General features: G+C 38.0%; 1 protein-coding gene across 8 annotated transcripts in view; it reads left to right on the top strand.

Annotated features, from left to right (window-relative positions):
* ABCC9 (ATP binding cassette subfamily C member 9) overlaps window positions 1–25582 on the top strand; it is a 149626-nt gene that overhangs the window by 40818 nt on the left and 83226 nt on the right. For all 8 annotated transcript variants that reach the window (XM_055318744.1, XM_055318743.1, XM_055318746.1 and 5 more), the window contains 2 exons: window positions 14879–14987; window positions 19606–19713. In XM_055318744.1, coding sequence (XP_055174719.1) covers window positions 14879–14987; window positions 19606–19713 — 217 coding nt within the window. The remainder of the gene's footprint in view (window positions 1–14878; window positions 14988–19605; window positions 19714–25582) is intronic.

The following is a 25582-nucleotide window of genomic DNA, read 5'->3' as shown; positions in this document are numbered from 1 at the left end:
ACACAGTTATGCCATTCCCCACCCACCTCCCCTTCTGCAACCCTTTGTTTGTTTCCCAGAGTTAGGAGTCTTTTATGGTTTGTCTCCCTTTCTAATTTTTCTCACTCAGTTCCCCTCCTTTCCCTTATAATACCTTTCATTATGTCTTATATTCCTCATATGAGTGAAACCATAGGATGATTGTCCTTCTCCGATTCACTTTCTTCACTCAGCATAATACCCTCCAGTTCTATCCATGTGGAAGCAAATGGTGGGTATTTGTTCTTTCTGATGGCTGAGTAATATTCCATTGTGTGTGTGTGTGTGTGTGTGTGTGTGTATAATATCTTCTTTATTCATCTGTCAAAGGACATCGTGGCTCCTTCCACAATTGGCTATTGTGGACTTTGCTGCTATGAACATTGTGGTGCAGGTGTCTCGGTCTTTCACTACATCTGTATCTTTGGGGTAAATACCCAGTAGTGCAATTGCTGGGTCGTAGGGTGGCTCTATTTTTAACTTTTTTTTTTAAAGATTTTATTTACTTATTCATGAGAGACACACACACAGAGAGAGAGGCACAGACACAGGCAGAGGGAGAAGCAGGCTCCATGCAGGGAGCCTGACATGGGACTCGATCCCGGGTCTCCAGGATCAGGCCCTGGGCCGAAGGCGGTGCTAAACCACTGAGCCACCCAGGCTGCCCTATTTTTAACTTTTTGAGGAGCCTCCATACAGTTTTCCAGAGTGGCTGCACCGGTTTGCATTCCCATCAACAGTGCAAGAGGGTTCCCCCTTCACCACATCCTCTCCCATTTGTTGTTTCCTGTCTTACTAATTTTCACATTCTCACTGGTGTGAGGTGGTCTCTCATTGTAGTTTTGATTTGTGTTTTCCTGATGGCAAGTGATGTGGAGCATTTTCTCATGTGCTTGTTGGCCATCTGTATGTCTTCTATGGTGAAATTTCTGTCCATTTTATCTGCCCATTTCATGATTGGATTGTTTGTTTCTTGGGTGTTGAGCTTAATAAGTTCTTTATAGATCTTGGATACTAGCCCTTTATCTGATAGGTCATTTGCAAATATCTTCTCCCATTCTGTAGGTTGTATTTTAGTTTTGTTGACTGTTTCTTTTGCTGTGCAGAAGCTTTTTATCGTGATGAAGCTTTTTATCCTGATGAAGTCCCAATAATCCATTTTTGCTTTGTTTCTCTTGCCTTCATGGATGTATCTTGCAAGAAGTTACTGTGGCCAAGTTTAAAAAGGGTGTTGCCTGTGTTCTCCTCTAGGATTTTGATAGATTCTTGTCTCACATTTAGATCTTTCATCCATTTTGAGTTTATCTTTGTATCTGGTGTAAGAGAATGGTCTAGTTTCATTCTTCTGCATGTGGCTTTCCAATTTTCCCAACACTATTTATTGAAGAGACTCTCCTTTTTCCGGTGGATATTCTTTTCTGCTTTGTACAATATTAGTTAACCATAGAGTTGAGGGCCCATTTCTGGGTTTTCTATTCTGTTATTGATCTATGTGTCTGGTTTTGTGCCAGTATCATACTGTCTTGATGATCATGGCTTTGTAATACAGCTTGAAATCTGGCATTGTGATGCCCCGGCTCTGGTTTTCTTTTTTAGTATTCCCCTGGCTATTCGGGGTCTTTTCTGATTCCATACAAATCTTAAGATGATTTGTTCCAACTCTGTGAAGAAAGTCCATGGCATTTTGATAAAGATTGCATTGAACATGTAGATTGTCCTGGGTAACATAGCCATTTTCACAATATTAATTCTTCTGATCCGTGAGCATGGAACGTTTTTCCATCTCTTTGTGTCTTCCTCAATTTCTTTCAGAAGGGTTCTGTAGTTTTTAGGGTATAGATCCTTTACCTCTTTGGTTAGGTTTATTCCTGGGTATCTTATGGTTTTGGATGCAATTGTAAGTGGGATTTATTCCTTAATTTCTCTTTCTTCAGTCTTATTGTTAGTGTATAGAAATGCTACTGATTTTTGGGCATTGATTTTGTATCCTGCCACATTGCCGAATTGCTGTATGAGTTCTAGCAATCTTGGGGTGGAGTCTTTTGGGTTTTCTATATTTAGTATCATGTCATCTGCGAAGAGGGAGAGTTTGACTTCTTTGCCAATTTGAATGCCTTTTATTTCTTTTTGTTGCCTGATTGCTGAGGCTAGGACTTCTAGTACTATGTTGAATAGCAGTGGTGAGAGTGGACATCCCTGTCATGGTTCCTGATCTTAGGGGAAAGGCTCCTAGTGTTTCCCTATTGAGAATGATATTTGCTGTGGGCTTTTCATACATGGCTTTTAAGATGCTGAGGAATGTTCCTTCTATCCCTACACTTTGAAGAGTTTTGATCAGGAATGGATGCTATATTTTGTCAAATGTTGTCTCTGCATTTATTGAGAGGATCATATAGTTCTTGTTTTTTCTCTTGTTGATATGATCTATCCCGCTGATTGTTTTACGAGTGTTGAACCACACTTACTTCCCGGGGGGGGGGGTAAATCCCACTTGGTCATGGTGAATAATCTTCTTAATGTCCTTTTGGATCCTATTGGCTAGTACCTTGTTGAGAATTTTTGCATCTGTGTTCATCAGGGATATTGGTCTATAATTCTCTTTTTTGGTGGGGTCTTTCCCTGGTTTTGGAATCAAGATAATGCTAGCCTCATAAAACTACTTTGAAAGAATTCCCTCCCTTTCTATCCATTGAAACAGCTTTAGTAGAATAGGTATTATTTCTTCTTTAAACATTTGATAGAATTCCCCTGAGAAGCCATCTGGTCCTGGACTTTTGTGTCTTGGGAGGTTTTTGATGACTGCTTCAATTTCCTCCCTGGTTATTGGACTGTTCTGGCTTGTTTCTTCCTGTTCTAGCTTTGGTAATCTGTGGTTTTCCAGAAATGCATCCATTTCTTCTAGATTGCCTAATTTGTTGGCATATAGCTGTTCATAATACATTTTTAAAATCGTTTGTATTTCCTTGGTATTGGTTGTGATCGCTCCTCTTTCATTTGTGATTTTATTAGAGTCTTTTCCCTTTTCTTTTTAATAAGGCTGGCTAGGGATTTATCTCTCTTATTAATTCTTTCAAAGAACCAACTACTGATTTTGTTGATCTGTTCTACAGTTCTTCTAGTCTCTATTTCATTGACTTGTACTCAAATCTTTATTATCTCTCTTCTTCTTGGTGTAGGTTTTACTTGCCATCCTTTCTCCAGTTCCTTTAGGTGCAAGGTTAGCTTGTGTATTCGAGTTTTTTCCAGTTTTTTTTTTTTTGAGGGAGGCTTGTATTGTGATGTATTTCTCTCTTAGGACCATTTTTGCTGTATTCCAGAGATTTTGAATGGTTCTGTCTTCATTTTCATTAGCTTCCATGAATCTTTTTAATTCTTCTCTAGTTTCCTGGTTGACTCACTCATCTGTTAGTTGAATGCTATTTAACCCTCATGTGTTTGAGTTTCTTCCAAATTTTTTCTTGTGATTGAGTTCTAGTTTCAAAGCATTGTGGTCTGATAATATGCAGGGGACAATTCCAATCTTTTGGTATTGTCCTGATTTGTGACCCAGTATGTAGTCTATTCTGGAGAAAGTTCCATATGCACCTGAGAAGAATGTGTATTCAGTTGTGTTCAGATGTAAAGTTCTGTATATATCTGTGAGATCCATCTGGTCCAGTGTATCATTTAAAGCTCCTGTTTCTTTGGAGATGTTGTGCTTAGAAAATCTGTCATTTGCTGAAAGTGCCGTGTTTAAGTCTTCTATTATTAGTGTATTATTATCTAAATATCTCTTTGGTTATTAATTGATTGATATGCTTTGCAGCTCCCACATTAGGGGCATAAATATTCATGATTTTTAGGTCTTTTTGTTGGATAGACCAACAAAAATTTCAACCAATTGGAGTATGATATAGTGTCCCTCTTTATCTTTTACTGTAGTCTTTGGTATAAACTTTAATTTATCTGATATGAGTATTGCTACCCCAGCTTTTTTTTAAGGACCATTTGAATGGTAGATGGTTCTCCATCCCTTCATTTTTAAGCTGGAGGTGTCCTTAGGTCTAAAATGAGTCTCTTGTCAACAGCATATAGATGGGTCTTGCTTTTTTATCCAGTCCGATGCCTTGCGTCATTTGATGGATTCATTTAGCCCACTCATGTTCAGAGTAACAATAGAAAGACATGAATATATTGTCATCATATTACCTACTCAGTCCCTGTTTTTGTGTATTGTTTCTTTGGGTTCCCTCTTTCTTTTACAGGGTCCCCCTTCATATTTTTTGCAGAGCTTGTTTGGTGGTCACATATTCTTTCAGTTTCTGCCTATCCTAGAAGCTCTTTATCTCTCTTATTCTGAATGAGAGCCTTGCTGGATAAAGTATTCTTGGCTGCCTGTTCTTCTCATTTAGTACCCTGTATATAACCTGCCAGCCCTTTCTGACCTGCCAGGTCTCTGTGGAGAGGTCTGCTGTTAATCTGATATTTCTCCCCATATAAGTTAAGAATCTCTTGTCTAGTGCTGCTTTAAGAATTTTCTCTTTATCTTTGAAATTTGCAAGTTTCACTTAAATGTCGAGGTATTGAATGGTTTTTATTGATTTTTTGGGGTGTCCTCTCTATCTCTTGGATCTGAATGCCTGTTTCCTTACCCAGATTTGGGGAGTTCTCAGCTATGATTTATTCAAATATATTTTGTGGTCCTCTGTCTCTCTCAGCCTCTTCTGGAATCCCAATTAGATGTATATTCTTCCTTTTCAAGCTGATTTATTTCCCTGAGCCTTTCCTCATGGACTGTTAATTGTTTTCCTCTTTTTCCCTCAGCTTCCTTCCTTACCATCAAGTTGTCTACTCTGTCACTCACTCACTCTTCCACCTCATTAACCTTAGCAGTTAGAACATCCAGTTTGGATTGCATCTCATTTAATATATTTTTAATTTTGGCCTGATTAGATCTCAATTCTGCAGTAACAAAGTCTCTAGAGTCCTTTATGCTTTTTTTTTTTCCAGAGCCACTAGTAGCTTTATAATTGTACCTCTGAATTGAATTTCGACATTGTATTGAAGTCCAAATTCGTAACTCTGTGGCAGAGAGTACTGTTTCCAGTTCTTTCTTTTGTGGTGAATTCTTCCTTTTAGTCATTTTGTCCAGTGCAGAGTGGCCGTATAAGCGGGCTGAGTCAAAAATATCAACCACGGGGAACCCTGGGTGGCGCAGCGGTTTAGCGCCTTCCTTTGGCCCAGGGCACGATCCTGGAGACCCGGGATCGAATCCCACGTCGGGCTCCCGGTGCATGAAGCCTGCTTCTCCCTCTTCCTATGTCTCTGCCTCTCTCTCTCTCTCTCTCTGTGTGTGACTATCATAAATAAATAAAAATTTTAAAAAAATTTAAAAAAAGAACTTTATAAAAAAAAGTCAACCACGACCTGAGTAAAATACACTGTAGATAATTCCAAAGAGGTCAGAGACCAGAAAATAAAAGAAAAAGAAGAACAGAACAAAATAAAACAAAAGGACCACTAAAGTGAAAAACAAATTTTAAAACAAAATAAAAAGCCAAAAACTAAAAGCAAAGAAGAAGAAAAAAGAAAAATGAAAGAAAGTAAAGAGGAAAAAGAGAAAAAAAGGAGGAGGATGATGGTGGTGAGGAAGTGATAGTGGAGAGAAAATATAATCTACCTGAGGGATCCTAGAGGGTGATCCTCTTGTTTCTGAGAGTATTTTGTTCCTTATGTTATAAGATGCTCAATCCCAAATTTATATAAATCAGTAATACTTCTAGAAAGCCCCAACATTGACCACCAAAACATAAACAAGATTAAAAAAGGGGGGCAGAATGGGAAGGAAGAGAGAATATCATCTTCCAGAATGAACCAACATGGTATTCCACTTGGTTCTGGGTGTATGTTGGTCATGTTTCAGAAGGTATAACTTCCACCATTGTAAAACAAAATGAGGCAGAAGAAAACAGAAATAAAAAACAAAATCCATATCTCGTATATCTACCAAAATTAAATGAAATACGCTGAAGGGAATCCAGAAGTGAAAAATATATCTAAGACATGTAATTGTAGAAATATGAGTCAAAAAGGAAAAAACTTAAAAATGAGGAGCTGGTAAAATATTGTAGTTAAGGTGGGAAAAAAGAAAAAGCATTGGATGTTTTTAGTGTCTTATAAAAACAAGTCATAATGGGGGAGAAAAAAAGGAGCCTCTGGTTCTATATACTATTTTCCCTCAGTCCTGGAGCTTTCCAGTACTGCTTGGTCAGTAAACTTGCTCTTCCCTTGTTCTTCCAGCTGGTCTTCTGGGGGAGAGGCCTGTTGTGCTGATTCTCAGGTCTGTGTACCTGGGAGAGATACCCTACACCCTGCCAGGTGCTGGGCTCAGTGTGAGCTGTTTATCCTGTGAAGCCTTTGTTCTCTGGCGGCCCTGCCTCTCCCAGCACAAGGTGAAACAAAGAGGAAAAACAACAATGGTGGCAGCCAGATTTCCAGCTTTGGAGTCAGCTCCCTGCAGTAACTAACTGCAGTCTCCCAGTCAGCCTAGATGTTCCTGGGGACAGACATGGGTGCACTGATCTGCACAGCTTGTGGGGCGCCCAGCTACAGGAGTGTTCTTGCTTTCCTGTGTGCTCCCCTCTTCCGCCTGTCCCAGGGGGAACACAGGATCACGAGCTTTGTCCACTTGGGCACCCTGGAATCTGGGGCCCTGTGCTGCTGGACCCATGCTCCCAGGAACTACCTCTCCCAAAAGGAGCTGGCCCGCCTAACCAACTGGCTTCTCCCAAATGCTCTGGAGGGCTGTGGTGCTCCAGCTCTTTAGCACAGTTTGTAATAAGCCTACCCCCAGGCGCCCCTTCTCTTATAGTGACTCCAGGAATCTTGAGGCTTCACTGCCTCTCCTGTGATTCTGCCCAATTTCCCTGCTAAGCATTTTTCCATCAGGGAAAACTCCAGCACAGATTTTTAAAGTTCCTGCTTCTCCAAGGCTGGGCTTTCTTGACTCTGCTTTAGCCTGGCTTCTCATGGTTCCCCTCCCCCACTTTATTCTTATTTTTTTTTCACCTTCCTACCTTGTTAGAAGTGAAAACTTTTCTCTCTGTAGCATTCCAGCTGTTCTCTCTTTAAATCTCAGTTCAAATTCATAGGTGTTCAGTATGTTTTGAAAGTGATCTAGGTAAGTTGGTGGAACCAGGTGAGTTGAGGACCCCTACTCTTCTGCCATCTTGCCCCTTGTTCTCTATATTTAAGAGTCTGTCTCTTGGTTTGTCTCTTTTTTTTCCCTTTGTTCATTTGTTTTGTTTCTCAAATTCCACATAGGAATGAAATTATATAGGATTCATCTTTCTCTGACTTATTTCACTTAGCATTATATTCTCTAGCTCCAACCATGTTGTTGCAGATGGCAAGATTTCATTCTTTTCTATGACTGAGTACTACTCTATTGTGTGTATATGTATATATGTTTATATATGTATATACATATATATGGCACATCTTTTTAATCCATTCATCTATTGTTGAATACTTGGGCTGTTTCCATCATTTTGTTATTGTAAATAATTCTACAATAAACATAAGGGCTCATATATCCTTTTGAATAAGTGTTTTTTCATTCTATGCATAAATACCCAGTAGTGGTATTACTGGATTGTAGGGTAGTTCTATTTTTAATTTTTTGGGGGAACCTCCATACTGTCTTCCACAGTTGCTACATCAGATTGCATTCCCACTAGCCATGTATAAAGATTCCTTTTTCTCCACTTCCTTGCCAATGCTTGTTGTTTCTTGTGTTTTTTATTTTAGCCATTTGATAGTGTGAGGTGATACTGCATTATAGTTTTGATTTGCATTTCCTTGAAGAAGAGTGATGTTGAGCATCTTTTCATGTGTCTGTTAGCCATCTGTAGGTCATCTTTGGTGAAATGTCTATTCATGTCTTCTTCCCATTTGTAATTAGATTATTTGGGGGTTTTTGGTGTTCAATGGTATGAACAGTATGCACATTTTTAAGGTCCTTAATGAATATTCCTGTGTTGCTTTTCATGAGTGGTAGGTCAAAAAGTGTAGACATTTGTAATATGTTTAAAAATTTCTTATTTATTTGAGAGAGAGAGAAAGTAAGCAGGAGGGAGAGGGAGAGAGAATCTGAAGCAGACTCTGCACTGAGCACAGAGCCGTATGCAGAGCTCAATCCCATGATGGCAAGATCACAACCTGAGCCAAAACCAAAAGTTGGACACTTAACTGAGCCAACAGGCACCACCATTTTTAAGATCTTTAAAGTGAAAATGGCCATAATATCTTCCAGTAAAATTGTGTCCATTTATATTTGCAGTTACAGTGATGGACAGTGTTCCCATCAACAAATATTCACTGTTTTAATTTTAATTTAATCTGGAAAAAACCTAAGTCTCATGGGTTTCTTCTAATTGGAAAGGCTTTGCAAAACCCCTCCACACTTTACTCATTTTAAATATGCTTCTCTCATTTTTTTAACCAGTGTATACTTTGTCTCAAACTTACAGTTTCCTACAATGCACAACAATAAAAATAGATGTATAATAATGACCATTTTCCCACCATTTTTCTTGTGCTATATAAATAAGTAGGCTACAAAACTTGGTTATACTATATTATATAATGCTGTACACACCACAGTCTACTGTGTCTGATACTTTGTTATAAACAAGGAAGTCTTCAAGTAGTATTTTGCTTATGGTAGAAGATCTGATAAACTTCATAAGATCTCAGCATGTTTCATAAACAGTCATTATCACACTTGGCCTTTGAAAGAAATGTCAAGATGTTAACAATACTAAGGAAAATTGGAAAACAGAGGCCTTAAGTATATGAAGCCTGGCATTGCCACTGATAGCAATATTTCCCATTTCTTGTAAAGGCTTTTTTTTTTTTAAACTAACTGATTTTTTTTTCTTGTAAAGTCTTTTAAAATGAGACAGTTTTCCCAATGGTGACATATTACAAAGAAAGCTAGTATGTGGCAGTTAAAATACCAGAATCTTCAGTTCGGGAGAGTAATTTATATTGGTTTAATGATGGTTCAAACCCAGATGACAGTAAGATGCACATGCATTGTCTTATTATAAACTGAAGTTCTGATGGGTCACAGTAGTATCACAAAATTATTTCAGTGCCGTTTTTCCTCTGAAACAGTTGTACAGAACACTGACTAATTTTCATAGCACCATTTCCAAATTAGGCAGTGCTTTGGAAGGGAAGCTATTTCAAACAGTAAAATTGATGAATGGCCAAAGTCTGCTATTTTGGTCCTTAGTTTCATTTTCTCCATTTAATAGCTGTCCCTTCCATGGTTTCATTTTTAATTGGAATTTGACTTTGTACCACAAGTGGGGATAAAAAAGTTGTTAAGTTATAACAGGTAACTTCTCTGAAATCAGGAGGTTACCAAGCATCAAAGCATCAAAAGGACTTAAAGAGTTTATTTGGGGGGGGGAAAAACAGAAAAAACACACACCAAAAAACCTAGGAGTGCCCTCCCACTCCATAGTATACATTCCTGCTGCAGTAAATGCAGGTAAAATTGAGAGTGGGCAATATTCACTGTATATTTATGCATAGCACTCCTTCTTCCTTATGTCCCAGGGAAAGGCTTTTGCCAGTTTGATAAAGACCAGTCTGTTTTCAGGGCTCAGTTCCAGATTTCCCAAGCCATATGCCTAATACAATTAGCTTATAAAAACTTACTTCTCTAAAATGAGTCTCAGTAGTTGGTTTGTGGGTCCTACAGAGATGGCCAGTCAACAGAGGAGCCAGGCCTTTCTCCCACTGTGTGCTGGTTCTGGGAACCCAAATGAGCTTTTTCCCAGTATTGACTGGGTTTGGCATTCTCTTCTGTGCCTGGGAACCCGTGACCAGTCTTTGATGCCAATTGGCCCATGACGAGCTGAGCAGCCTGTTTATAATCGGAGACTTTGGTGAGCTGATTTTGAAACCTTTTCTTCAGGACTGTGGAAGTATAAATTCTTTGCCTCACTCTCCAATGCATCAGAGATTTGGTGGGTTAGAAGGCGGTGCAACATACTCCCAAACCTATGTTATACATACCTGGAAGAACTTACAAACTCCTCTACTGTAGTAAAATTCCGTGCTGTGTAAAATTCTTTCCTATGTGAAAATTCTCTACGTTCTTTTAAAAATGTTTAGTTTGCTAGCCAAAGTGGTCTTCAGGGTGCTCAATGGGCAGGACCTCATGAAAAAGTAATAAAATAGAAGAAGGGGGCAGATACAATTCAGGTTTTCTCTTTACAACCTCACACCCTACTCTGGTTGAGTTTTCTGGACACTGTATGATATTGTATTCCAGTCTACATTTGCAAAAACAGAGTCACGAAATGAGGAAAAGCAGGAAAAGTCACTAGTTTGTAAAATATTAAAATTCTTGAAAAAGAGTGATTTTGGGGGGATGCTTGCCCCCCTTTTCCACTTTGCTTTATTGGGAAGGAAATAATTTATGCATTTTTGCTTTTCTGGAGGAGAATATAATTTGATATGCTGTGTCCTTTATGAATAATTTCAGCTAAGGTTGCTGGGATTTGATGTATAATACAATATCTATGTCCAAAGATACTACTTGCCAAGAGAAAAATGTGTAAAACCAATCCCTTGCTTTATTGGAAAATAACTTTGTATCCTTTTCTCATGTACCTCCCAAAGGAATGTATGCTTGGCTAGTCCACTACAGTTACCTTTGATCAAATAAATTGTTACTGATATTTATCATAGAGCATGCACACTTCAGCCTGGTCCCTGATTACAAAGATGTTATAGTTCCTACAAGAAAAGAACATAATTGCCAGCAACAAAGTCACTTATTCCTGATTAATGTAATAGCACCTGTCCAAGGTATTCAAACTTTATCCAAATACCCAAAGTGAAACTTGAAAGGTGAAAAAATAACATGTGTAGCTAAAACCTTAAATACTGGTATGAATTATTTAAACACATGAGAAATTGGTAAAATACTGACCTAGAAGTATGGTGGAGGCAGGCTTAGGAGTTGGTATTCAATGCACCTGCTGTCAAATCCTAGTACCGCCACAGAGTACTCATTGTTCAACCTCAAGCACTTCATTTTGTGTCTCTGTAGCTTGGGTTCTTCACTTAAGTGAGCACAGTAGTTCCTGCTTATGGCGATTGAGACAATAAATGAGATAGTATAGAACAGTGCCTACCACATTGCCTAAATGTTTTAGGTACTTTACCAATTTCCATTTTATTATTGTACCTCCATTTTATTAATCTACGTTCTGTGCTTCAGAGAGATATCTTCTGTGGGTCTGCATGCACTTGTTAATACTTTAGGTACATTACTAGGTATTAGGAATTGCAGAGATGAAAGATAGAGTGAAGTATGCAGGGAACCTACAATCTAGTTGGCGAGACCAGGAAGGGAAACTAAGTACAATATGGTGTATTATGCTATTTAAGCTCTACACAGAATGCCAGGGCCCATCTATAAGGATCACTGAAGTTCACCGAGTGAGAAGGCAGACAGTCTGGTCAGTGAAGATTTAAAAGACTTAGTGGCTCCTTCATAAGATCTTAAGAAATGGTAGGACTCAGTTGAAGAAAAAGGGAAAACATGTTCAAGCTGAGAGAGCAATGTTTTGGCGGGGGGGGGGGGGTGGGATGAGTAAGTAGGTGAGAGATCTTGGTATTTTTAGGGGACTCAATGTAGTTGAGTGTAATTGGTGACAGGTTCTGATGTGGAAAGTGGAAGAGGACGAAGCTAGAGAGTAAAATCCTGAGCAGTCTGGAAATGATGCTAAGGATGCCGGAGGAAGGGGTGCCATTTGTTATTTTAAGGAGAGGAATGCTGCATAAACAGATTTGGATTTTAAATATATGACCCTGGCAGCATGGTAGAAATTACTTCACCCTTGGTCAGGATTCATGCATTTTCCATAATTGCTTTGCCTCAGTGATTTCCGAAAGGACCTCATATGCATAGGAAATGCTTTTTGTATTACCCATTTATTCATTCACCAGACATTTCTTAAGAAATTACTATGTTGTATTTTTGGCATTGGGCTAGATTCTGAAGTTGAAAATCTTTGCTCTTAAGGAATTCATTGTGTAATGGGAGAGATGGAGGTATCAAAAATGACAAGATAGCAGTTCCAGGGACCCTCAGTCAGAAAGCCTAGAATGATGAGGGCAGAGGAGGGGAAAGGAGGAGGAGGTTCAGAGAAGTCTTCATCTTAGGGTCCTCCGATATTTCTTGTAATTAGAGAGTTCCAGAGTGGAATGTTATAGAGAGGAAAGGAAGTTCTCTCTATGCCCCAGTTACACTCAGAGACCATTACTTCCTGATGCTTAGTAAGAATGGGACTCATTAATTCCATAAAAGCTTCAGTAAGATTTGTGTGTGTACTAGAAAAGTGAAATGGAGAATTGAATCAATTGACTTTACTTAAATGTCTGAGTCATTGGTTTATTCCTTCTTTGATTTATTCAGCAAACATTCATTGAGTAATATGTGCCAGGAACAGCTAGACATAGAGTTACAAAGGCAAATGAGTCTGACCCCTGGACTTCCCTTTGTGTGCAAAGACCTAGTATGAGATTGTTTAAAAGGTATTTTTTGGAACGGCAAAGCTGTGCTCCTTAAAATCCACTCTTCAAAATAATAACAGAATGACAACTAAAATCTATAAAGGTAAAGAAGATCTTTTACTACTACTTTTGGGGTAGATCTTATACATTCTTAACACAAGAAAAAAACTGTAGCTATGTATGACGACAATGTTAACTAGACTTATTGTGCCAGTCAGATTGCAGTTTATACAAATATTGAATCATTATGTTGTACACCTGAAACAAATACATGTCAATTATACCTCAATTTACAAAGCGAAGAAGAGATAACTGTCATTTAAGAGAAATAAACTGGCATTTCATAAGGCATTTCTAATACTGGCTTTCCAATTCATATGGCCAATATTTGCTGACCAAGACTCAAAAAGAGTACACAAACTGAAGCTCATCTTTTTGTTGTTGTTGAGGTATCTGAAATTCTTTTTAAAATAGTAAAATATACATAACATAAAATTTACCATTTAAACCATTTTATGTGTATAGTTCGGTCATGTTAAGTACGTACACGTTGCTTTGCAGCCATCACCACAATCCATTCTGGAACTTCTTCATCTCCCCAGATGAGAATCTGTTTTCATTAAACAGTAACAATATTTGCCTCTTCTCCCAGCCCCTGGAAACCACCAATGACTTTCAAATTTTTATGAATTTGACTATTCTAGGTACCTCATATAGGTAGAATCAGAGACTATTTGTAGGGGTTTATTTTATTTTATTTTATCGTGCCTGGCTTATTAGCATTATGTATAATAATGCCGTGAAGAATTTATTCACCTTTATGTTTCCAGTGAAAAGAAGCAGTTTCTATGGCATGTGAGGCCACCGGCCTTAAAGATGGTAGGCAAAAGACAGTTAAATTTACTTTTCTCTATTTTATTAGTCTGCCACATACATATACACACAGAGAAACAAGCTTTGCAGACCTATTTGGAAGCACTTAACTTGACTGCAAGCTCAAGTGAAAAAATACAATAATTTTTTGTTTCAAATCTTTATTTTCCAGTTTCCTACCAAAGGCAATATTTCCCCTGTGGTTGATACTGCATATGCCAAATTAGTTTGTTCACTTTCAGCATCCTAGCACACTAAAAGGAGCATTTCTTTTACAACTTCCCAGAACTTTCTTTAGCATATTATTTTATTTATAGGAGCATGTTTTCAAATCATGTTGTTGTTTCTTTGGTTCTTTCTTTTGCTCCTGATTCTATAACACTAGCTTGAAAAAGTAAGAAGGGGAGGCGTAGTTAGAACAAGGAGTCTTGTACCCTGCCCAAGGAGACCATAATAAATAATGTTTGTAAACCACTGTTCTAGAGCCGGGCTTCTCAAACTGTGATGTGCTTATGAAGCATTTCTGGATCTTGTGAAAATCAGTATTTTGATTTAGTAGCTTTTGGGTGGGGCCTGAGAGTCTCTGGTAAGCTCTTAGTGATGCTGATGCTATTGGTCCTTAGCCAACACTGAGCAGAGGCCTGTCTTCTTTCTAGGTTCAGAAAATATGTGTAGTGTATAGTGCTTAAGCAAGATAACAGAATGGTCATGGGCCCCAGATCTGTGTTATATGCTAAATGCTTTTTTTTTTAAGTTTGACTTTTCTTCTTTTTTTTTTTTTAGAGAGAGATTTTATTTATTTATTCATGAGAGACACAGAGAGAGGCAGAAACACAGGCAGAGGGAAAAGCAGGCTCCCTAGCAGGACTCCATCCCAGGACTCCGGGATCACGCCTTGAGCCAAAGGCAGACACTCAACCACTGAACCACCCAGGAGCCTCTATATGCTAAATGATTTTAAGCAGGCTATTAGGTTCTCTATAACTTGTTTCCCCTTGTTTGTAAAATTAGAATAATTGGCATTATTATTTTAGACCATTCTGTTTTAAGTTCCTCAACTCTGTCTTTGACAAGAAACATATCTGTTAAAAAAAAAGTGCAAAAAAAATTTGGCTGCATTCAAAGGGTGACAAATTGTTTCTGGTTTTCATGAGACCTTTCTACTTTTAGAACTGAAAGTCCCAGGTCCTGGGAGCCCATCATTTTTGGGCAATTTAGTTAGGATGCTTGTTACTCCGAACTGAAGCTGAATTCCCAGTTGGTCTTCAGAAAGGAAGGCCACTCGGAGGTGGCTTGCTCAACATGGTAATGAGTGAGGGAAATGCTTGTTTATTTTGGTAGAGCTTCATTGTTGGTGGTTTTATTTTTAACCCCTTTTTTGTGTTTGTTTGGCTGGTTTTTGCAGTGTACAAAAGTTAAATGAGTTTCTCTTGAGTGATGAGATTGGTGAGGATAGCTGGCGAACTGGTGAAGGTTCTCTTCCTTTTGAGTCCTGTAAGAAACACACTGGAGTGGTAAGTGCTTTTTCTTATTATTGAAGCTGTGACTAGGCAACAGTCCCGAAATTGAATGATTTTATATGAGGGCCATTAGAAGAAATTATACGCTTTACTTTTAACCTATATCAAGAAAAATTGCCACCTGTTTCTACAACAAACTTCAATAGTCTAAAATTTATCAACAAATGTATAAGGCTTGTCATTAGAAATCATCAAAGAATTATCCCAATTCTTTGAGTGCATGTTCAATTGAAAAAATAATTAAAAGATTGTCTACCACAAACTTTATATAAGAATACTACTAAATAAAAGCTTAATAATTCCCACATCATATTCTTTCAATACTTTTTAGCTATATTATACTTTTTAGTTTAAAAAGTGCTTTTAAAGCATTACATCTTTTGACTCACTTAGTATTACCTTATTTTTATCTTCCAACTGAATTTTGAGTTTCTGTATTGTGTGGCTTGAATAAAGTCAGAATTGTAAGCAGCAGAGCCAGAATTAAAACCCGAGTCTTGTTAACTCCTGAACCAGTTTGTTCATCCATTACATAAATATTTACTCAGTATCTACATACAGCCTGGAAACATGTTCAATATTACTTTGTCTTATATTATGTGTAATATGACATGTACCATATATTTGCCTATGTTTCTAGACTTATTGGCTACCCTGTACCTTAGGGACATAGCTATAAAGAAGGAAAATAAGCTCCTTTTGTCACAGTTAGCTTTCTTAAAGGAAGATGTCAGATGATAAAAAAAAGTTTAAAATGTGAGATAATTTAACTTTGGGAAGAAAATACAATAGGGTCTGAGAGAGTGACTGAGATGCTGGAAGCCAGGTGATCATTTCCTAGAAAGGCCCCCTCTGAAGAGCTGTCATTTGGGCTGAGACCTGAATGAAGAGTACATACTTGCTTGGTATATTTAGCAAAGATCTGGGGAAGAAAACATTTCAGGCAGAGAGCCAGTTGATGCAAAGACTTTGAGGTGGGAATGAATTTGGTGTGTTCAAGGAACAGAGAGACACTTTGATTGAAGCCTGGTGAGAAATGGAGAGATAAGATAAGAACAAGGATGGAGGGTCTGGATTGTATTCACATGCAATAGAAAACCATAGGACGGATTTAAACCCTGATATATGTGTGTGTGTGTGTGTGTGTATATACACACACCTTTATATATATAAATGGTTTATATATGTATTTATGGTTTTTATATATTTATGGTTTATTTATATAAATATATATTTAGTATATATTAATATGTTAATATATATGAAGGTTATTATATATATATATAATATAAAGGTTTTAAAAGATCAGTGATTGGGGCATATGGGTGGCTCAGTCGGTTGAGCCTCTGCCTTTGCCTCAGGTTGTGATCCTGGGGCCTGGAATTGAACCTCGAGTTGGGCTTCCTGCTTAGTGGGAAGTCTGCTTCTCCCTCTCCCTTTACCCCTCCCCGCCCTGCTCATGCTCTCTCTGTCCTCTATTCTTTCTGTCTCTCTCAAATGGATGAATAAAATCTTTTGAAAAAATAAAAGATCAGTGATTTAAAATATGTATCAGTGATTTAAAAGATCACTTTGGCTACTGGGTTGCCAGTCATCGTGGGAACAAGAGTAGAACAGATAGATCTGTAAGAAAATTATTACAATAACATAGGCAAGAAATGATGATGGTTAGAATTAGGTGTTTTTTTTGTGGCAGTTGCAGTGGACATTGTGAGAAAGTGATCAAATTCAGCGTATTTTTTTTTAAGATTGAGTTGATAAAGACCTGCTGATAGGATGGATAGGGAGGCTGAGAAGTGAGTAGATTGGTGTTGAGGTGGGATCAAGAGGAATATCTGCACATGATAATTTTGAGATATTCATTGACATCTAAGAGAAGTCAGCATTGGAGATGTAAATTGTAAGAGTCATTAGCCATTAGATATTTAAATCAATGAGACTGGTTCACATCACTTTCTTGAAAGATGTGTCTGAAAAATTCTGAAGAAAGTCTTTAAAATTAATATGTACATTTCATAACAATAAAATAGAAAGATGTTATTCTAAAATGAGTCATGTTAAAATTGATATTAGTTATTCATGTTACTATTAGACAAAAATATGAATATATTTACTATTTTTGTAACCAAACAAAATTACACATGCAATCTTCTGGCTGGAATTAATTGAGGCTTGGAAAGTCTTTCTACCAGAAAGTCAATCTATATTAAATTTTTCTTTACATCATGTTTAAAACTGCTAAAAATAGTTGAGATGAGCACTCATCTATATTTAGACTTGCTGTCTTCTGCTGCTTTTCTGGAGTTTTACTTACTCTCTGTTATTTTATTGAGCAAGTGTGATTTTGTCTGAGAATGAACTACCACCTAGTCCTGTATACACTGGGGTAACCATGCCTCAGAATGCTTGTTTGCTATTGTGTGGACATAGACAGCAAGACAGGAACACATTATAGAGTGTCTACACTTTGAGGCAGCAGGAAAGTCAAGTTGATTAGAACCACTGTTGTCATCCTTTGGATTATAGGAGATTACCAAAGAACTTATTAGATCATCTTTCAGAGATGTGGGGATGAGCAGAGTGGATGACCTCAAGAATGAGGATGTAGGAGGTCAAGTTTATGGAGTTAGGGAAATCTAAAGAACTTTTTGTATGAGATGAGGGACAGAAGAAAAATTGAACTGAGAAAAGGTTTTTGGAAGGAAAAAAGAATCCCCTTCAAATGTATTCAATATCTTCGGGGTTATTGAAACCAGACTGGACTTCTGATGTCTTTCAGGGTCATTCATCACTGCTGATGGGCCAAACCACAAACGACAAACTTTTTAAAATGGAGTGAAAAAAGCTGTGTGTTTGAAAATAACACTAATGGAAACTTCTTCTTGAGAGCTTAAGATGCTATGTATTCTGTAAAAGCTTAGAGTTAAGTGGTTTTGGCTGTAGAATCTCCATGGAGAATTAGTGACATTCTAGAGCCAAAATCTCTTCAAATTACATCTGTGGAACTCCGACTCAAATCTCTGTCAACACATCTCCTCCTCCCACCCTCTCCTTAGTTTTGTGAAGAACATGACGTCATTCCTTTTGGACCTCTGGGGCAATACTACTATAGAACTAAAGACTCTAGAAGAAGTCGATTTACGTAAAGGCATAGACCTGTCTCCTGAGAAAGATACTGGCTTTTTACATCTCACGCAACATACTTCCGCGGTCATCTGTGAGATTGTGAAAAGAATAACAGAACTAAAATAAAATTTCAAGAACAATCTATTTTTTTTAAGTTAGAATGAATTTGGTATTTTCTACGTGACAGAAGCACTGTTAGTTTTTCTCAGTACCTTTTTAATCTGTATTTATTTGCACGTAGCCTAGCAATGTACTATTTGATCATTTGATGTTCTGTTGATATGACAGTTGATGGAAATTGGAAGAGCCAGTATCTTGTTTGGATTAAATTACCCATTATTTGAGGACATCTCTAATTCCCATAGTAGAATTCAGTGGATTTTTCAAAAAGCTAAACCTGCAATTCCAGGCCAAAAAAGAAAGTTTCACAATTCTAGAATACTTTGCTTGTATAGGTAATTTAACAGTTTTAAAATATATTATTATTTAGCCTTCATAAAACTTTTAAGGTATTTAGTAAGATAGATAATTATTTTTGTTGAAATACGTGTTCACTAGACTCCTGGCACAAATTTTGAGCTTATAAGTTTTTCTAAGTTAGAGGTTTCCAGAGCTGAATTTTCTACCTTCTCTTTAGTCATTTGTCTCTATCTACATGACATTGAAGTTAAATTTAGATAATAACAAATTTCTATTTCTTTGACCTAACTTAAGTTCCTTTTAAGATGGGAAAACTGTCTAACCTCAGCTGGCATCCTCTTTATAATGAATGCTTTAGTCCTTTGACCAGGAACAATGCTATAACATTTGAGAAAGACTGGATCATTCTATTATACTTACATCAGCATTATATAATGTTTATATACTTATATACTTATGAAACAATATACAAACATATTTGGGCCAAAAAAATCTGAGATCATTATGCTTTTTTTTTTTCACTCCACAGTGGATGCTTGGGTGATGTGTATGTATCTCAATGTGAATTATGAGTGTATGAGACTCAAAATCCTCATGATTCAAAGGGTGATCAAAAATGTACTGTTGGAGCATTTACAAGCCCAGATGGCCTCACAAGTAGATTCTAGTTTCACCTGAGTCAGTCTGCTTGCCTTTTGACACATGCAGTATTTTACTGCCTGGGTGTATTTATCTGTAGAGCTGAAGAAGGAGTATCCAAAACCTAGTTTGGGACTCACACTTTAAATTCCATCTGTTGCGAGTATCACATCTTTGTATTTTCATTTTTATGAAAAACCTTGTGAATTAGGTTTAAAATGATAGCTTAATGCTTTTTGTTATTGTTTGCCTTTTTTTTTTTTGGAGAGGCCATTGAAAGAATTAAAATATCACATTCACTTTACTTCTTTCTTTTTCTTGGAATTCAAAAGGATAAGTAGCAATATGAGTTAATGTTCAGTAAAATGTCCTTTTTTTTTTTTAAATATAAAGTTTCAACTTGTGTTTTTTTCCATTTGGAATGCAGCAGCCGAAAACTATAAACAGGAAGCAGCCTGGAAGATATCACCTGGACAGCTATGAGCAATCAACACGGCGTCTACGTCCCATAGAGACAGAGGACATTGCAATAAAGGTTATTTTACTTCCTGGATTGTTGCCTGAATAGAAGCATTTATGTTACTCTTTTATGGTAAAGTTCTGTAAAAGTGTCCTAAAATTGAGTCTTTAGAGTGTCCTTACAGTGTTCACCAGTCCTCATAGCATTTCCAAAAGTGTTCCATGAGTTTAACGGCCAGTTCTGCGTGGCCTCCCGACCACGTTTCTTGCTCCAGCAGCTCTGCTTTAATAACTGGAGTATGAGACTTTCTTCTGAATCTGCGTTAGCAGCTAGTCTCCAGCGTATTTCCGTTCATACTCTTATGTTCCTCTACCCAGCAAATTGATTTATAGAGAACACTGATATTATAAATCCAGGTTTTAAGGAAATAAATTAGGTAGTAGTTGTCTTTGACCAAGGGATGCTTAGGCCAGTGTTGCACGCGTTCCCCTCGCTTCCCAGGAGTGCCTTTGATCTCATTTCAAACAGCTTTTTGTGCTCTCCCAAGGCAAGTGTGCTTAGGTAGAACAGGCCACCAGGGGATAACCAGCTGACGATTGATCGTGGGTCCAAAGAGGGGTCAGTGCTATTTAGGAACAGATGCCTTGAGCAGTCAAGGGCTTTTGGACATTGGTGCGGCCAGAGTCCTGGAAATTAGCCCTTTTAGAAAAGTGTGTTGCCTGCTGGGCTTGTCCAACTCCCTGTGCTGCCTAGGCCCATCAGAGAGTGAGGGAGCCTCATCTCTCAGTGTAGAATATTGCCGAGGGCTACATTTAAATCTCTGTCTGTACTGCTTGACACAGTTCTTGTCTTATGATAGGCACTTAGCAGTTGGAACAAATGTTGTGTTATTGGATGGGATAAGCAAATGCTAGCCACTCTACCATCGATTTGATATGTGACTTTTGGGCAAATTGCTTTGCCTCTCTGAGCTGTAGTTTGCCCAGCTTGTGGTGGGGATGCCATTTTAGTATGGTTATTTCAAAGCTAATATATGTCACCTGTGAATGAAAAGAAAAAATATATATAGAGAGAGAGACGGAGTGGGTGGACGAAGAGAGAGAGAGAGACCTGGGCATCATTGAAAAAAAATAGTTCTAGTAGTTACCTAACAATGTGTGGGTAGGGTGTGAGGACTAGGCTATGACAAAGTACGAAACAAAAGACTAGGAAGGACCCTCTGTGCTTCTTATTTTTATGCCCAGGTAATAAGTAATATATGCATGACTAAAGAAACAGGATCAGTTTCTTTATTGACATTTTCTATTCAATATAATAAGAGTCTAAAAATACATCTTTTCCATGTGCCTTACTAAATTTGTTTTTATTCTGAATGTAAAAAAAAAATGGAGCTATCATTTGTTTTTCTAAAGTTGACCTTTCATGCACCAAAAAAAAACTCCGCAAAAAAAAAAAAAAAAAACAAAAAAAAAACAAAAAACCCCACAAAACTGCTTAGCAATGGGCACTGCAGTGTCACGCCCACCATCAAGTTTTTAAGTTTTTATTTGTGGTGGAAAATTTCAAGTTGGTAATAACTCATTTGTCTTTTTTAAATCTTTCTTTTTATTGTGAAATAGAACATGCCTCCAGAGAAGTACGTAAAATGTATATGCACCAGTTAATGAAAAAGTGAACCCCTGTGCAACCAGCAAGAAAAAAAAATCACTGGTTCCTTCTTTTTTTTTTCACTAGTTCCTTCTGAAGGCCTTCCCAACACACGTATTTTCTGTTCTCTCTCATATCTCTCCAAGAACCAGTTGCCACCCTGACTTTTATAGTCATCATTTCCTCTTGACCCCTGCTATGCTTTCTTCCCTTAAAACATATTTGAGTTGTTTGAAGTTTAAATATGTGCGTGTGTGTGTGTGTGCGTTTTGCTTCTTTTGCTCATTATGTATGTATAGTTCATTCCAGATTGTCACGTGAAGCCACACTGCCTTCATTCTCATTGCTGTGTAGCATTTCAGTGTATGAATGTGCCGAAATTTCTTTGTCTGGTCTACTCTTGATGGGCTTTTGATTATTTTTCAATCTGGGGTTATTGTGAATAATTGCCAAGTCACAGGGTCTGTGCATCATCAACTTTCCCAGTTCATGGAGAACTCTTTCCCAAAGCAGTTGTGCCAGTTTACACTTCCACCAACAGTGGTTGAGAGTTCCAGTTGCTCCACATTTTCACCAGTGCTTCCAGTATTTTGCCAAAGTGTATAATGTGAGGAGGTGCAATTGTATTTTGTGGTTTTTATTTGCACTTTTCTGATTCCTAATGAGGTTGCGGATCTTTTCATGTATACCTTGGCCATGTGGGTTTTGGTTTCCCCGTTTGTGACTTGCCAGCTTATTTGTTCCCTCCCCCTTTAAAAAACTGTGGGTGCTACTTCTTTATACTTTATACTTTAACTGTTTGGGCAGTTATATGTTACAGAACTCTTCTTCCATTTACAGCTTGGCTTTATCTTATCAGAAGTTGTTAATTTAGGGTAGTCTGGTTTATACAACTTTTCCTATGGCTGATGCTTTTTTTGTCTCCTTTAAGAAAACTTTTCCTACCAGAGGTCATGAAGATGATTTATATCAGCTCCTAAAATCTTTGAAGCTGCATCTTTCACTTTTAGTTCTTGAATCAAACTGTGTGATCCATTTTTGTGTCTGGTACGAAGTAGGGATATGATGTAGCAGGGAAATCAGTAACAAATAGTTTTGGTTGAAATTTAGCAGTAGTAAATTTAGTGGTAGTAATTTTATTACATTTAGTTGTGAGTCAGTAAGGTCTGATTTAATTTTTTATGTGACATTCGGTTGTCCTCATCCCACATACCAAATTACCGTCCCCTCTGACATTCAGTGTAACTTTATAAACACATCAGGGATCTTTATATGTCTGAACTGATTGCTGGCCTTTATTTATTTTTCTGTTTCTGTGTCCCAAATCCCATTGTTATGATCATTATAACTTTCTAATAAGCATTAATATATTTTAGGACAAGTTTTTGTATGTTATTGGTTTTTTTTTTTTTCCTAAAATATCTTAGCTATTCTTATCCCCTTTGTGAGAAAGAGGCTTAGGTACTTCAGGGCTTACAGCTTTGAATTTGTCTTTTTCTTTATACTTGGACCTGGTATTTCCTTACTCCTTGCTTTAATGAACTTCTTTACAAACTACATTTTATTCAGCATTTTTCCTTTTTTTTTTTTTTTTTTTTTTTTGCTTATTTTCAGCAGGAGGAAATGGACAATGGTCTGTGTAAGGTCCTTGCTCTAAATTTTCAAACATTATTTAATTGGGGTAAAATTGACATAGCATAAAATTCACTATTTTAAAGTGAACAATTCAGTGGCATTTAGTACATTCACAATATTGTGCAACCACTGCCCCTCTCCCATTCCAAAATATTTTCATTACCCCAAAAGGAAATCCCATATCCATAAAGCAGTCACTCCCCATTTACCCTTCTGCCTTGCCTCTGGCAACCACTGATCTGCTTTCTGTTCTGGATATTTTATATAAATGGATCATGCAGTAGGTTAACTTGCATCTGTCCATTTCCTTCCTTTACTTTTAATACATTCTTTCCTCCTATCCCCAGTCCTCACTCCTGTGCCACCTCCTCCCCTACCATTATAGTACCAGCTCTAATGTGTTCAAGATATGTGCCTAAGCATACTCATATTCTTATAAAATAGGTAATAAGCATCTACATGCTCTCAGTCTCCTGAAATGTTTTTAGGATGGTTTGCTCTTTCTTACAACATTATTGTATTCTGTAGTATGCATCACTGCATTTTCCTTATCCCATAGACATGGATTCTGGCTTTGCCTCCATCATCCCTCTATCACAGACCATGCCATGAGGATCATTTTTGTACTCACTCTTTAATGAATCTTTGGAAAGAATTGTATGTTAACTGATTTTCCAAGGTCAAACAACTAGTTAGGAAAGCCTAGGATTTTAACCCTGGAGGAGACATGAGATTGTTTTGTAAAAGGCAGGAGAGAGTGGAAGTGCAGACTGCAGCAGGAGAGATTAACTTTAATCCTCTTCTATCATCCCCCTTGAGTGGAGATTATTCCCTCTTTTATTTCTCTGTAGGGACACTGCACTCTTCTGGCTTCTCCCTGCCGCTCTCAGACCATATCTTTTCCACTCTCATGCCCTGTGAGGTTTTGGCTTTGTTGACCTTTCTCACATCTTTTGTCAAAGGACTTCACAATCACTCTGCACCATTGCTGAAGATTTTGGGTGCCCATTTCCCTGTCCATCTCTCTAGCTTACTTGTTGCCATGCACAGATGTGGTTTAAAATTCCAAGTGCACAACTCTCTAGTATCCCAGCCCAGAAACTTCTTACTCTGCTCTCACTCCATTTCTACAACCTGGCCTGTGTCACACCTGGCACCACCTGACACTGCTGCTCCTCCAAAATCTTAAACACTACCATGTTGGTCAGTCACTGACCCCAAAGCCTTAGCTCCAGCTTTCTTGGGCCTCACCTTTGCTAACATTGCTTTACATTTTTTAAAATTTATTTATGCATGAGAGACACACACAGAGAGAGAAAGGCAGAAACACAGGCAGAGGGAGAAGCAGACTCCATGCAGGGAGCCTGACATGGGACTCGATCCCGGGTCTCCAGGATCACGCCCTGGGCTGAAGGCGGCACTAAACCACTGAGCCACCCGGGCTGCCCGCTAACATTGCTTTTTAACCTTATGGAGATGTTCGGCAACTTGAGCCCCTTCCTTTTCCTTCGGTCCGTCAACACCTTCCATAAGCAGTCCAACGTCATGCCTTCGACATTTCTAGAATAGGCTGCTAGCACTGTAGAGGAAGTGACACAAGGTACTGGTTGGCTGAGCCACACATTTATGGTCTCCCTGCGCTGCTGCCCCTTTGTAGTTCCTGGTGACCCTTTATATACCTCCCATCAGCATTAGTTTCTTCAGCTTCCCACAGCTTGTCAGCTGTCAGCACTGTCTTCTCACCTCCTTCCAGGTCCCCTTTGGCTTCCTCTCTGTGCAGATAAGCTCCGTTCCCAGTTCGCTGAAAACACAAGGTTGTTGGGGAGGGCCTTTCTCAGTTCCATGCTGGCCTACTTCCAAATCTGGTTATATTTGCAGCTCTTGGAGCCTCAGAGAAACAGAGATCCTCAGGCTGTTTACTTTCTCGGTGCATCATTTGTCAGTTAGCCACAGTATCTTAAACCTCTGACCCAGCCAGCTCTATTCATTATTTCCCACAACATATTTCATAGTTCTCTGATCTTGTGCCTGTTTGTAATGTAGTTCTTTATGCCCCAAATGCCTTTACTGAAATTCAGTATAACTTCCAAAACTAGCTAAAGACTTCCTCTTCCAAAAAAATTTTAAACTCCATCTCAGACATGAAAGGTTTTCTTTTTGAACCATGATGGTTTTCTTTCTGTTACACTTACTGTCTGCCTGTCCTTTCTATTTGTTAGTTATCCTGTACTGTCTTGTATTGTACTTGCTTCTGGTTTATTTACTCAGATGGTTGCAACTTCCAAGCAAGAGGGAGGAGATGTTATACCTTCTTTGTAGTCTACATCAATACGAACACAGCACGTCACACAAAGTGGGTGCTCAGCAGATATTTGTAACTCAATCAGTAATGCAGCCCTTCCATGCCACCCTCCTTCCAGGGCTAATTTCATGTACATCTATATGATGGATATTACTTAATGTCTTACGTCTTACAAGCTAGAGAAAACCTACATGGAAAATTGCAGCCTGATCTTTTCAAGCAACTTTTATCCTTTAGTTCTGGTGTACCTCTTTCATTTCCCATTTTTGTAACTATTAAAACTATCAAGTCCACTTCATGCCTGGTAAATAGATTGCTGGATGACTGCAAGTCTTGGAATCTTTGTTGAGATTTGTTGTT

Source organism: Nyctereutes procyonoides, unplaced genomic scaffold (genome assembly GCF_905146905.1).
Source record: "Nyctereutes procyonoides isolate TBG_1078 unplaced genomic scaffold, NYPRO_anot_genome, whole genome shotgun sequence".
NCBI classification, from domain to species: Eukaryota; Metazoa; Chordata; class Mammalia; order Carnivora; family Canidae; genus Nyctereutes; species Nyctereutes procyonoides.
Note: the sequence above shows the minus strand (reverse complement) of the source record. Positions and strands in the feature narration are given on the sequence as shown.